Source organism: Electrophorus electricus, chromosome 3 (genome assembly GCF_041902795.1).
Source record: "Electrophorus electricus isolate QZ-2024a chromosome 3, ASM4190279v1, whole genome shotgun sequence".
In the NCBI taxonomy this organism is placed as follows: domain Eukaryota; kingdom Metazoa; phylum Chordata; class Actinopteri; order Gymnotiformes; family Gymnotidae; genus Electrophorus; species Electrophorus electricus.
The window spans coordinates 41,846,991-41,859,490 of NC_137499.1; the positions used below are offsets into that span (position 1 = coordinate 41,846,991).

A 12,500-nucleotide genomic window follows, 5' to 3' on the forward strand; every position below is an offset into this window, starting at 1 on the left:
ACACACAAATAGACACATTCACAAGCATACATACAGTCAAGACACACACACACACACACAAGCACACACACATACTCTCTCATAGGCACACAACACTCACACACACATACTAATATACACTCTCTCTCTCTCTCACACACACACACGCACACACATACACACACACACACACACACTGGAAATAGGATGAGTTCCCTTCATTACACAAATAATTACATATTACTCTTTTCCGCTTTTCTGTTCAGTTTGGTTTCTTCCCCAGTTCTTGGTGTCTTCAGAACTGTGTTTTTAATATATGTATGTGTGTGTTCATCTCTGCTGGTCTTTATAGGCCCTGACAGTAATGAAGTGGCAGCTTTAGATCTGAGACTTATGAGTGACGTCTTTTAGATTTAAACATTAGCAGTCATGTCCCCCCCCCCCCCACCCGCTCCCTACACAGGAAATGGAGTCATTTATCACTGTGCTGCCTCAGGGTGTCTCACACACACACACACACACACACACACACACTGAATCTCTCTTGTTCCCTTGTGGCAGATGGGTTGGCCACTCTGCGTCACTGCCTCTGATTGTGCCCCCCCAGTCCTAGCACACACACACACACAGCATGTTGAGATGTGGTCTACACATACACAGCTTGTAGAGATGTTGTCTACACATACACAGCTTGTAGAGATGTTATCTACACACAGGTGCACACACAGTGCACAGATGTCTGCATAAACACAAAGAGCATGTAGATGTATCTACACACACACACACACAACATAAGATGTCAGATTATCTGAGTGCATGGGGGTGTTTTGTGTGTGTGTGTGAGGTTGAATATGGGAGATCTGTATCTCAGGAGGCTGGTGTGTGTGTGTGGTTGAATATGGGAGATCTGTGTCTGGAGGGGGCCGTTGTATGAGTGTGTATGTCTGTGTGCATTCGTGTGTGTGTGTGAAGTTGTATATGGGAGATGTGTTTCTCAGGGGGCTGGTGTGTATGCATGTCTGCAATCATGTGCGAATGTGTGTGTGCAAATGTGTATATGAGTGTGTGTGTTTATGTGTGTGTATGAGTGAGTTTCTGTGCGTGAGATCTGTATCTCTGCATGTATGGACCTATTGTGTATTTGCCTATTTGTTATATATATGTTATATATATATATACACGTGTGTATGTATGCGTGTGCGCGCACGCACGTGTGTCTGTACATATGTGTGTATGTATGTGTGCACAAGCACGTGTGTTCATACATGTGTGTATGTATGCGTGTGCACGCACGCACGTGTGTCCGTACATGTGTGTACACGTGTGTGCGCACACGTGTCCATACATGTGTGTATGTGTGTATGCGTGTGTCTGTATGCGTGTATATATATGTGTGCGCGTGTCCGTATACATGTGTATGTGTGTGCGTGTCCGTGTGCGTGTCCGTGTGTGTGTGTGTGTGTGTGTACACGTGTGTGTGTACATGCATGTGCATGCATGTCCGTACATGTGTGTGTGTGTGTTTCTGGACACGTGGGTGTGTGTGTGTGTGTGTGGGTGTGTCCGTACACGTGTGTGTATATGTATGTGCATGTGTTTATACACGTGTTTGTGTGTGTGTGTGTATGTCCCTGTAAACATGTGTGTGTGTGCATTAGGTGTGTGTTTGGCTGCTATTTTGTCGTGTGTCCTGACATCATGGTGACCAGGAGAGATCACAGAATTCAGCTTTCACATCTACCCCACCCACACCACAACACACCTACCCCACACCACACCTAATCCACACCACACGTACCCCACCTAACACACACTACACCACACCTACCACACCTAATCCACACCTACCCCACACGTACACCACACCACATCACATCTACCCCACCTACCCCACACCACACGTACCCCACCTACCCCACACCACATTTACACCACACCACATCTACCCAACACCCCATCTACCCCACCTACCCCAGCTACCCCACAACACATAACACCACATCTACTGTTATGTATGAGCTCTCACATTCTCACTCTTCACTTCCATGTACATTCAATTGCTGCAAAACAGCAGAACTGCATCAGTGACTGTTGACATAGTGTGTGTGTGTGTGTGTGTGTGTGTGTGTGTGTGTGTGTGTGTGTGTGTGCGCGTGTGTGCGTCCTATTTTCTAATGGCAGGTCAGGCTGGGTTCAGTCAGCCATGAAATCAGGCTGCAGGAGGATGTTGTCAGAGAGAGGGAGAGAGAGAGAGAGAGAGAAAGGAACAAAATGCCAAACAAAAAGTAGTATAGGGGCCAACTGGACAGAAATAAACCGATCACAGACAGAAATAAACAGATCACAATAGTTCAAAGCATAATATTATTTCATTAAATTAACATGTACTCTGTGTATGAGAGAGAGAGAGAGAGAGAGAGAGAGAGAGAGAGAAAAGGAGAGGAGAGATGATGCTCTTCCCTGTTTAAAAGTTGAAACCATCCTAAAAACCATCCTAAAATCTTGATTCATGACAGCATCACCCCTGTACATCTAGACAGAACGATGACCCCTGTACATCTAGACAGAATGATGCCCACTGTATTTCTAAAGACAGAATGATGACCACTGCACTGCTAGAGAAAGAATAATGATCCCTGTAAATCTAGACAGAATGATGACCATTGTGCTTCTAGAGACAGAATGATGATCCCTGTACATCTAGACAGAATGATAACCACTCTACTTCTACTTCTACTGTGCTTCTAGAGACAGAATGATTCCCACTGTATTTTTAGAGACAGAATGATGACCACTGTACTTCTAGACAAAATGACTATCTCTGTTCTCCGTTTCAGTTCGTTTGTTCTGCCTGTGACACCAGAACTCAGCCAAGCCTGATATCAGTCCATCATTCAGTCCTCATTTTACGCTTCATATGCTGTTACGCCTCATCTAAGGTAGCAGACTCAGCATCTGCAACCGAGAGAGAGAGAGCGGGGGGAGATGGGAGAGAGAGAAAGAGAGAGAGAGAGAGAGAGAGAGAGCACATATACAAAAAGGTCAGAAAATGGAGGATATGACTATGTAAAGGTAAATAAAAATGGCCTAACTGTAGACATAAAGTGAGTTGTTGGGAGAGCCTTAATCCAATCTATAGGCAAATCTGCAGGTGACACTCTCAGTTCATTCTCAGTCATCCAGTGGGCAAAATTCCTCCTTAAGTTTCAAACTTAAATGGAGCGGCGGTGTGACCCTAACCTCTAACCCTACATGACTTTCCCACCTACAGAGTGTGAAGACAGAGTGGCTGGGACCAGTACAGCTCTGAGAGTTTTTGAATGGTCTGAATGGTGGAATATACTTGTACATTTTATATTTCGACTTTGAGTCTTTGAACAGTGACAATGTGAGCATGTATTTCTACAGCAGTGTGTTTTAGAATGATGCTGTGATTTGATTTTGAAACCTGGGTATATTCTTGGTAAATACTGAACACTTTGTAAGCAAAATGGTTAGTTTATAAAGTGAGTTTTTGGCAGCAAAAAAAATCAGCTTTTTTTCAGGAGTCTTGTTTGACCAACATTTCTGGAAGAAAACAATAGAATTAGAGTTAGAGTTATGGTAGGGATAGAGTTATGGTAGGGTTAGGGTTAGAGTTATGGTAGGGATAAAGTTAGAGTTATGGTGGGGTTAGAGTTAGAGTTATGGTGGGGTTAGAGTTATGGTAGTGTTAGGGATAGAGTTATTGTGGGGTTAGAGTTATATTAGGGATAGAGTTAGAGTTATGGTAGGGATAGAGTTAGAGTTATGGTGGTGTTAGAATTATGGTAGAGTTAGGGATAGAGTTATGGTAAGGATAGAGTTATGGTAGGGATAGAGTTATGGTAGGGTTAGAGTTATGGTAGGGTTAGAGTTATGGTAGAGTTAGGGTTAGAGTTATGGTAGGGTTAGAGTTATGGTAGGGTTAGAGTTATGGTAGAGTTAGGGTTAGAGTTATTGGGTTAGAGTTAGAGTTATGGTGGAGTTAGAGTTATGGTAGGGTTAGAGTTATGGTAGGGTTAGAGTTATGGTAGGGATTGATTTAGAGCTATGGTAGCGTTAGGGTTAGAGTTATGGTAGGGATTGATTTAGAGATATTGTAGGGATAGAGTTAGAGTTAGGGTAGGGATAGGGTGAGGGTTAGGGTAGGCATAGGGTTAGAGTTATGGTGGTGTTAGAGTTAGAGTTATGGTAGGGATAGAATTAGAGTTATGGTAGGGCTAGAATTATGGTAGAGTTAGGGATAGAGTTATGGTAGGGTTAGAGTTATGGTAGGGATAGAGTTAGAGTTATGGTGGGGTTAGAGTTATGGTAGGGATAGAGTTAGAGTTATGGTGGGTTTAGAGTTATGGTAGGGTTAGAGTTATGGTAGGGATAGAGTTATGGTAGAGTTAGGGTTAGAGTTATGGTAGGTTTAGGGTTAGAGTTGTGGTAGGGTTAGAGTTATGGTAGAGTTAGGGTTAGAGTTATGGTAGGGTTAGAGTTAGAGTTATGGTGGAGTTAGAGTTATGGTAGGGTTAGAGTTATAGTAGAGTTAGGGTTAGAGTTGTGGTAGGGATAGAGTTATGGTAGAGTTAGGGTTAGAGTTATGGTAGGGTTAGAGTTAGAGTTATGGTGGAGTTAGAGTTATGGTAGGGTTAGAGTTATAGTAGAGTTAGGGTTAGAGTTATGGTAGGGTTAGAGTTATGGTGGGGTTAGAGTTATGGTAGGGATTGATTTAGAGCTATGGTAGCGTTAGGGTTAGAGTTATAGTAGGGATAGAGTTAGAGATATTGTAGGGATAGAGTTAGAGTTAGGGTAGGGATAGGGTGAGGGTTAGGGTAGGCATAGGGTTAGAGTTATGGTGGTGTTAGAGTTAGAGTTATGGTAGGGATAGAATTAGAGTTATGGTAGGGCTAGAATTATGGTAGAGTTAGGGATAGAGTTATGGTAGGGTTAGAGTTATGGTAGGGATAGAGTTAGAGTTATGGTGGGGTTAGAGTTATGGTAGGGATAGAGTTAGAGTTATGGTGGGTTTAGAGTTATGGTAGGGTTAGAGTTATGGTAGGGATAGAGTTATGGTAGAGTTAGGGTTAGAGTTATGGTAGGTTTAGGGTTAGAGTTGTGGTAGGGATAGAGTTATGGTAGAGTTAGGGTTAGAGTTATGGTAGGGTTAGAGTTAGAGTTATGGTGGAGTTAGAGTTATGGTAGGGTTAGAGTTATAGTAGAGTTAGGGTTAGAGTTGTGGTAGGGATAGAGTTATGGTAGAGTTAGGGTTAGAGTTATGGTAGGGTTAGAGTTAGAGTTATGGTGGAGTTAGAGTTATGGTAGGGTTAGAGTTATAGTAGAGTTAGGGTTAGAGTTATGGTAGGGTTAGAGTTATGGTGGGGTTAGAGTTATGGTAGGGTTAGAGTTATGGTAGGGATTGATTTAGAGTTATGGTAGCATTAGGGTTAGAGTTATAGTAGGGATAGAGTTAGAGTTAGGGTAGGGATAGGGTGAGGGTTAGGGTCAGGGATAAGATTAGAGTTAGGAATAAGTTTAGGTTTAGGGTTAGGGTGAATGTGGGGTGTTTGTGTGTGTATTTGTTTGTGTTTGTATGTGTGAGTGTGTGTGAGTGCATGTATTCCATTTGTATATGTGTGCATTTGTGGGCAATCATTATGTCTCAGTAGTGGTGCTTGTAATAGTGTGTGTGTGTGTCATTGTGTGTGTGAATATATGATGAGTGTGTCTACAGTGATATCTGTGTGTCTACAGTCTACCTAAGCCATATGGTGATATCAGACTCACTCAACTGGAAATTGAGAAACCTTGCACCAGAAACACACACACACACACACACACACACACACACACACACACACACACACACACACACACACACACACACACAGGAAATCACTGCAGTATCAGTTATCTTCACAAGTCAGTTCATTCTACTCCAGAGACAATAGTCCAGTGATTTATTTTGTGTGTGTGTGTGTGTGTGTGTCCTTGTGTGACCTTTTATGCACCTGGGCAGTGGTAGCTCAGTGGTGAAGGTGCTTGATTTGTAATTGGAAGCTTGCTGGTTCAAGTCCCCCCACTGCCGAGTTGCCACCGTTGGGCCCCTGAGCAAGACCCTCAATTGCTTAAGTTGTACTCAGTCATAATTGTAAGTCTCTTTAGATAAAAGTGTCAGCTAAATGCATTTGTGTGTGTATTGTGTTAGGGACAGTATTGTTTCTCATCAGCTCTCTGGTAGTGATATTTTCTTGGATGTGAAGCTAAGTCTTGCCTGTGTCTGATTCCTGTATCTGATTGGCCCTTGCAGGTTTATTCCTTCAGCAATTGGTAGTTGTGGGTTTTGTGTACAGGTGCAGCGGCGCAGGGCAGCACCCTGCTGGCAGCGGTGCCGGTGCAGGCTCGACCTCTGCACACGCCTCTGGAGCTCAAGAACTTTCTGCCATTCCGACTCAGTGGCTCCTCCGCTCTCAGCCTGTTCCCCAACTTCAATACCGTGAGTCTGTTAAACACACACCACAGTGCTTTACACACACATGTGGACATGAAACATGTCAGAGTAGTGATAAACATCAGAAATATTTGGATTTGATTTTTGCATGTAATCATAGTTTCCTAAATGGAGTATTCCTTAAATATTATATAATTAGTAAAATAAAAATGTTAAATAATATTCTGCTGTGTTCATCATGGTGATGGTATTAGTCTGAACTCTGACTGGTGTCTGTGTTCTCTCTGCATTGCTGCGCTCACATAATAATAAAACACACACAGACATACAAATATGCTGAGAGTCATGATCAGATAAGGCCCTCTGTGTGTGTGTGAGTGTGTTAGAGTGAGAGAGAAAGAGAGAAGCACAAGAGTGATTAATGTACCTGGCTTGGTTACAGAGCATCTGTCAGTGACCAGACTCTTCTCTCCTCACCTCTTCACCTTTGCAGAGTTTGTCTTCTTTTCTGCTTGTTTTCTCATCTCTCCTCATCTCCTCTTCTTGTATTGCTCTATGTATTATTGTTTTAGATTTATTAGAAACATTTTTCTTCCCACTTTCTCTGCTCAGTTTATGTCTGCCCTAAGAACCCCTATCAAAATGATTGCCTTTGACACACACCTTCTCACACACACACACACACACAAACACACACACACACACACACACACACACACACACACACACACACACAGTCTCCCAGCTTGTTGGGAATGGCTGCAGATGGACAATGCTTTCTGGGGTCCCAAAACACACACTGTTTTTACTGTGTGATTCCAGATAGAGAGAGAGAGAGAGAGAGAGAGAGAAAGAGAGAAAGAGATTGAAACAGGGAGAGAGAAAGAGAAAGAGAGATTGTGACGGGAAGAGAGAGAGAGAAAGCTGCTCAGGGAAGCCTTGTGCTCTCAGGGTTTAGGGTTTAGAGTTGGAACATTTTTAAGGCATTTTGCTGTGCCGAGCACAACCAAGCTGGTTCCAGACATGAATCAGATTTGAAAAGAAAGGGAGAAAGAGAAAGAGAGGGAGAAGGAAATAGAGAGAGGGAAAAGAGTAGAAGAGAGAGGGAGAGGGTGGGAGAGGAGAGAGGAGAGTAAAAGAGAGAGAAGAAAGTAGAAGAAAGAGAGAGGGAGGGAGAGTAGCTGCGCCAGAACTGTTCATAGCTGGTGTGCGTGCTCCATGTGGGTGTGCTGGACTGTGATTTGTGCTGGATGGGTCCATGCTGGACGTGTGTGTGCTGGATGTGTGTGCTGTACATGTGCATACTGGACTGTGAATTGTGCTCAAGTCAGTTATAGTATTGTTCAGATTAACAAATTAGATGAAACGTAAATGAAATTAATTTTGTTTTACATGTAGTTTGTTTTTGGACAAACTCCTCTCTGTTCCCCTGGTTCCTCCTCTGTTCTGGAGGTGTCTCACTGCTGTCCTCCAAGCAGTCTGTCTGTGTTTTTCATATTTCACTTCACTGATTGTAAACATCACCCATTTCTATGTCCTTCACCTCCCTACCATCAGTGCATGTTTAAAGGGACCACACACACGCATGCACGCGCACACACACACACACACACACACACACACACACACACATTCATACACACATGCATTCTTACGCACTCTCATACACACATAAGCTCTCTCTCACACACACACACACACACACACACACACACACACACATAATGATCCTAAAACACCAACTACATTATCTGCACCCAAATTACCTTTCACATGACGTCTTCCCTCTGACAAATCTCAAATCTCAATCATCTTCCCTCTCATATTCTTGCTCTCCTTCTCTCCCTCTTTCTCTCCCTCTTTCTCTCTCCCTCTTCCCCTCTCTCTCTCTCCCTCTCTCACCTCTCCCTCACTCTCTCTCCATCTCCCTCTATCTCTGTCTCAGATGGATCCTGTGCAGAAGGCTGTTATTAACCACACCTTTGGGGTTCCTCAGAAGAAAAAACAAGTCATCTCGTGCAATATCTGTCACCTGCGTTTTAACTCCACGGTGAGGATTCAGTGGGCTGGTTACTCAGGGTCAGGGGTTAGGGTTACGTTAGGGTTAGGATTAGGGTTATGGGTTAGCGTTCTGTTAGGGTTAGAGTTAGGGGTTATGTTAAGGTTAGGGTTTAGGTTTAGGATTACTTTAGGGTTAGGGTTACATTAGGGTTTTTAGGAAATCTCTTTTGTCTTTATGTCTGTGTGCCCCCACCCTCCCTCGCACATACCACAAATGCTTCTTATTGTTTGACTGCTTTTTTAGCCATAGAACATATATTGTATATGTATTCACATGCTTCAGTATCTTTAAAATATTGGCAAGTGGCAATGAAAGTGTTAATTGTTTTGAAATGTATTGATTATTCTTTGAATGTCCTTACATGCTCCATTCAAGACCAGTGATTGGAGAACTTGAGAGCAGTGCCTGATGGGACATGTAGTATTGTTCTCTGCTGCCTTTTACAGCCGACCCTACAGACCCTGAATGAAACCAGCAGGGTGTTTTGCAGGGGGCTGAAAAGTCTATCACATGCTCATTAACTCCCCACAGAGCTCTCGCTCACCCCCACTCTCTCTCCCTCTCTCTCCCTCTCTCTTCCTCCATTTTGTTGTGCTCTCTGTAGAGTTGATTTATTACCTTGTTAAACACACAGTTCAAATGATTTCAGTCCATTTCACTCTGATTTGCATTTATATGGCAGAAGGGGAAAACTGTGTGTGTGTGTGGGTTGGTGGGTGTGCACGTATGTGCATCCGTGCCATACACACAATAACACCTGAAAACACACCATCACACAGCCACACATCCATGAATCCTTTACAATCATTCATAAATTCATAAATAAACCATCTGCTCGATATATCGATTGAACAGAAATTAGGAAGAAGCTTTAATGCTCTTTTTAGATTTTCTGAAAAGTTTGCATTCATTTTGTGAAAACAACGTAATTATTAGTGACCTCAATACAAAATACCAAATGTAAATTGGTTTCCTCTCTATCTCTGCCCCCCATGTCTTTGTTAATGGTGTACTTGTGAATTTGTCTTACTCTATTATGATGTATTATACATGCAGCTATACCTCTGCACCCTGCTGACTATAGCTTTTCTTATCAGCTCTGTCCAGACTGTCTGTGGGTGTGTGTGTGTGTGTCTGTGTCTGTGTGTGTGTGTGTGTGTCTGTCTGTGTGTGTGTGTGAGTGTGTGTATATGTGTGTGTGTGTCTGTGTGTGTGTCTGTGTGTCACCTGTGCACATGCTTGAGCAAAAGTAAATCAATTAAGAACATCTTTCATTCTGTCTCTCTCTTTCTCTCTCTGTCTCCCTCTTTTTTCTGTCTGCCTCACTCCCTCTCTTTCCCTCTCTCCCTCTTCAGAACCAGGCGGAGGCACATTATAAAGGCCATAAGCATGCTCGTAAGATGAAGGCTTTGGAGGCTCAGAAGACCAAGCACCACAGACGTCAGCTGGACGGCAGCGTGAGGGAGAGAGTGAGGGGCAGAGCACGCGTGGCAGAGCCCCTCACAACCATCCATCCCTGCACAACAGAGAGATCTAGTGAGTGTGTGTGTGTGTGTGTATGTGTGTGTGTGTGTGTGTGTGTGTGTGTGTGTATATATGTGTGTGTGTGTATATATGTGTGTGTGTGTGTGTGTGTGTGTGTGTGTGTGTGTGTGTGTGTGTGTGTGTGCATGTATTTAATGGATAAGAGACCTTCATAACCCTTCATAAGTCTTGTCCCTCTGAGATTCTGATTGCGGTACTTTGCAGTTTTTCTCATGGAGACTAAACAGCAGTTGCATGTGTAGCTGAATCATTTTTAACTCGATGCCTCAGTCATCATAAGTGAGTTCTGTTCATTCACTTCTCTTTATAAACCATAACATGAAAGCCAAATGTGAAGGATGAAATCGACAGAGGTGCAGACTGACTGTCCTGCCTGACTGACCGAAAGACACGCAGAAGGAAAAGGAAAAAAGCAGAAGGCTGGAAAAGGGGATCAGAGATGGAGGAGCTGACATATCACCCCACATTAATGTTCCACACAGCACCAGTATTCAATGAAAGGAGATAAGAGAGAGAGAGGGAGGGAGGGAGAAAGAGAGAGAGAGAGGGAGGGAGAAAGAGAGAGAGGCTAAAGGAGAGAGGGAGATAGCGAGAGAGGGAGGGAGGGAGGGAGAGAGAGAGAGAGGGAGAGAGAGAGAGAGAGAGAGAGAGAGAGAGAGAGAGGGAGTTTAAGGGGAGGGAGGCTTTGTTGCTGTTGTTATTGTCAGCAATCTGAGGGTTTTGATGGTAATTAAACATTGTATTGTTCACTCTTTTTGTTCTTCTAGCAAACACATCCATACTTGTGTATACACACGTTGTTTCAGGTCGTTACAGTTTACTTCTGTAATGGCCTAAACCATATGAAATTAACACACACACACATATAGATACACACACACACACATAGATACACACACACATTGTTTCAGAGCTTGTGGATTAATATCAAAATCAAAATCAAATCAAAATTTATACATATGGTGCTTTTTATAACAGATGTTGTCACAAAGCAGCTTTACAAATGTCCAAGTCCAAGCCCCCAGTGAGCAAGCAAAGAGCAACACTAACACTACACCAATACACACATTAACTCTACACCAATACACACTAACACTACTCTACCAATGAGGACAGTCCCCTCACTCACACACAAACACTACACTAACACTACACTAACAATGAAGACAGTCCCCTCACTCACACACTAACACTACACTAACACTACACTAATACACACTAACACTATTCTAACATTAGACTAATACAACACTAACAAAGAGAGCAGACCCCACACTCACACTAACACTACACTAATGTACAGTAACACTGCACTAACACTACACTAATACACACTGACACTACACTATCATTATATTAACACTACACTAACAATGAGGACAATGAGGACATCGCTCACACATTAACACTACACCAATACACACTAACACTACTCTAACATTACACTAACACTCCACTAACACACAATAACAAAGAGAACAGACCTCTCACTCACACACTAGCACTAGACTAACACACACTAACAAAGAGAACAGACAGCAACATTACACACAGCAACATTACACTAACACTAAACTAACACACACAAATGCCACACTAACACTACACTAACAAAAAGGACAGTCCCCTCACTCACACACTAACACTACACTAACACACACATACACTACACTAACACTAACAGTACTATACTAACACACATAAACACTACACTAACACTACACATGCTCAGGATGACTTATTGGCAAACTCAATCAAAATCACAGCATAAAATGGATTGTTATCTATCCCTAAATGGACAGTACAGCATGGCAGAGTATTGTTGTAGTTATTAATATTAATATTATTAATATTATTATTATTATTAGCAGTAGTAGTAGTAGTATTAGTAATAGGAGTATTGTTATAGTTATTAGTAGTAGTAGTAGTAGTAGTATTGGTAATAGGAGTATTGTAGTTATATTATTATTATTAGTAGTAGTAGTAGTAGTAGTAGTAGTAATAGGAGTATTATTATTATTATTATTGTTGTTATTATTATTGGTAATAGGAGTATTGTTGTTATATTATTATTATTATTATTATTATTAGCAGCAGCAGCAGTAGTAGTAGTATTAGTAATAGGAGTATTGTTATAGTTATTATTATTATTGGTAATAGGAGTATTGTAGTTATATTCTTATTATTATTAGCAGTAGTAGTAGTAGTGGTAGTAGTAGTAATAGGAGTATTGTTATAGTTATTATTATTATTGGTAATAGGAGTATTGTAGTTATATTCTTATTATTATTATTAGCAGTAGTAGTAGTAGTATTAGTAATAGGAGTATTGGTATAGTTATTATTATTATTATTATTATTATTATTATTATTGGTAATAGGAGTATTGTAGTTATATTATTATTATTATTATTAGCAGTAGTAGTAGTAGTAATAATAGGAGTATTGTTATAGTTAT

General features: G+C 41.8%; 1 protein-coding gene across 2 annotated transcripts in view; it reads left to right on the forward strand.

Moving 5' to 3' along the window:
- The window catches only part of znf385c (zinc finger protein 385C), a 43,252-nt gene that overhangs the window by 14,345 nt on the left and 16,407 nt on the right, over positions 1 to 12,500 (forward strand). For both annotated transcript variants that reach the window (XM_035532976.2, XM_035533004.2), the window contains exons 2-4: positions 6,339 to 6,481; positions 8,382 to 8,486; positions 9,854 to 10,034. In XM_035532976.2, the coding sequence (XP_035388869.2) occupies positions 6,339 to 6,481; positions 8,382 to 8,486; positions 9,854 to 10,034 (429 nt within the window). The remainder of the gene's footprint in view (positions 1 to 6,338; positions 6,482 to 8,381; positions 8,487 to 9,853; positions 10,035 to 12,500) is intronic.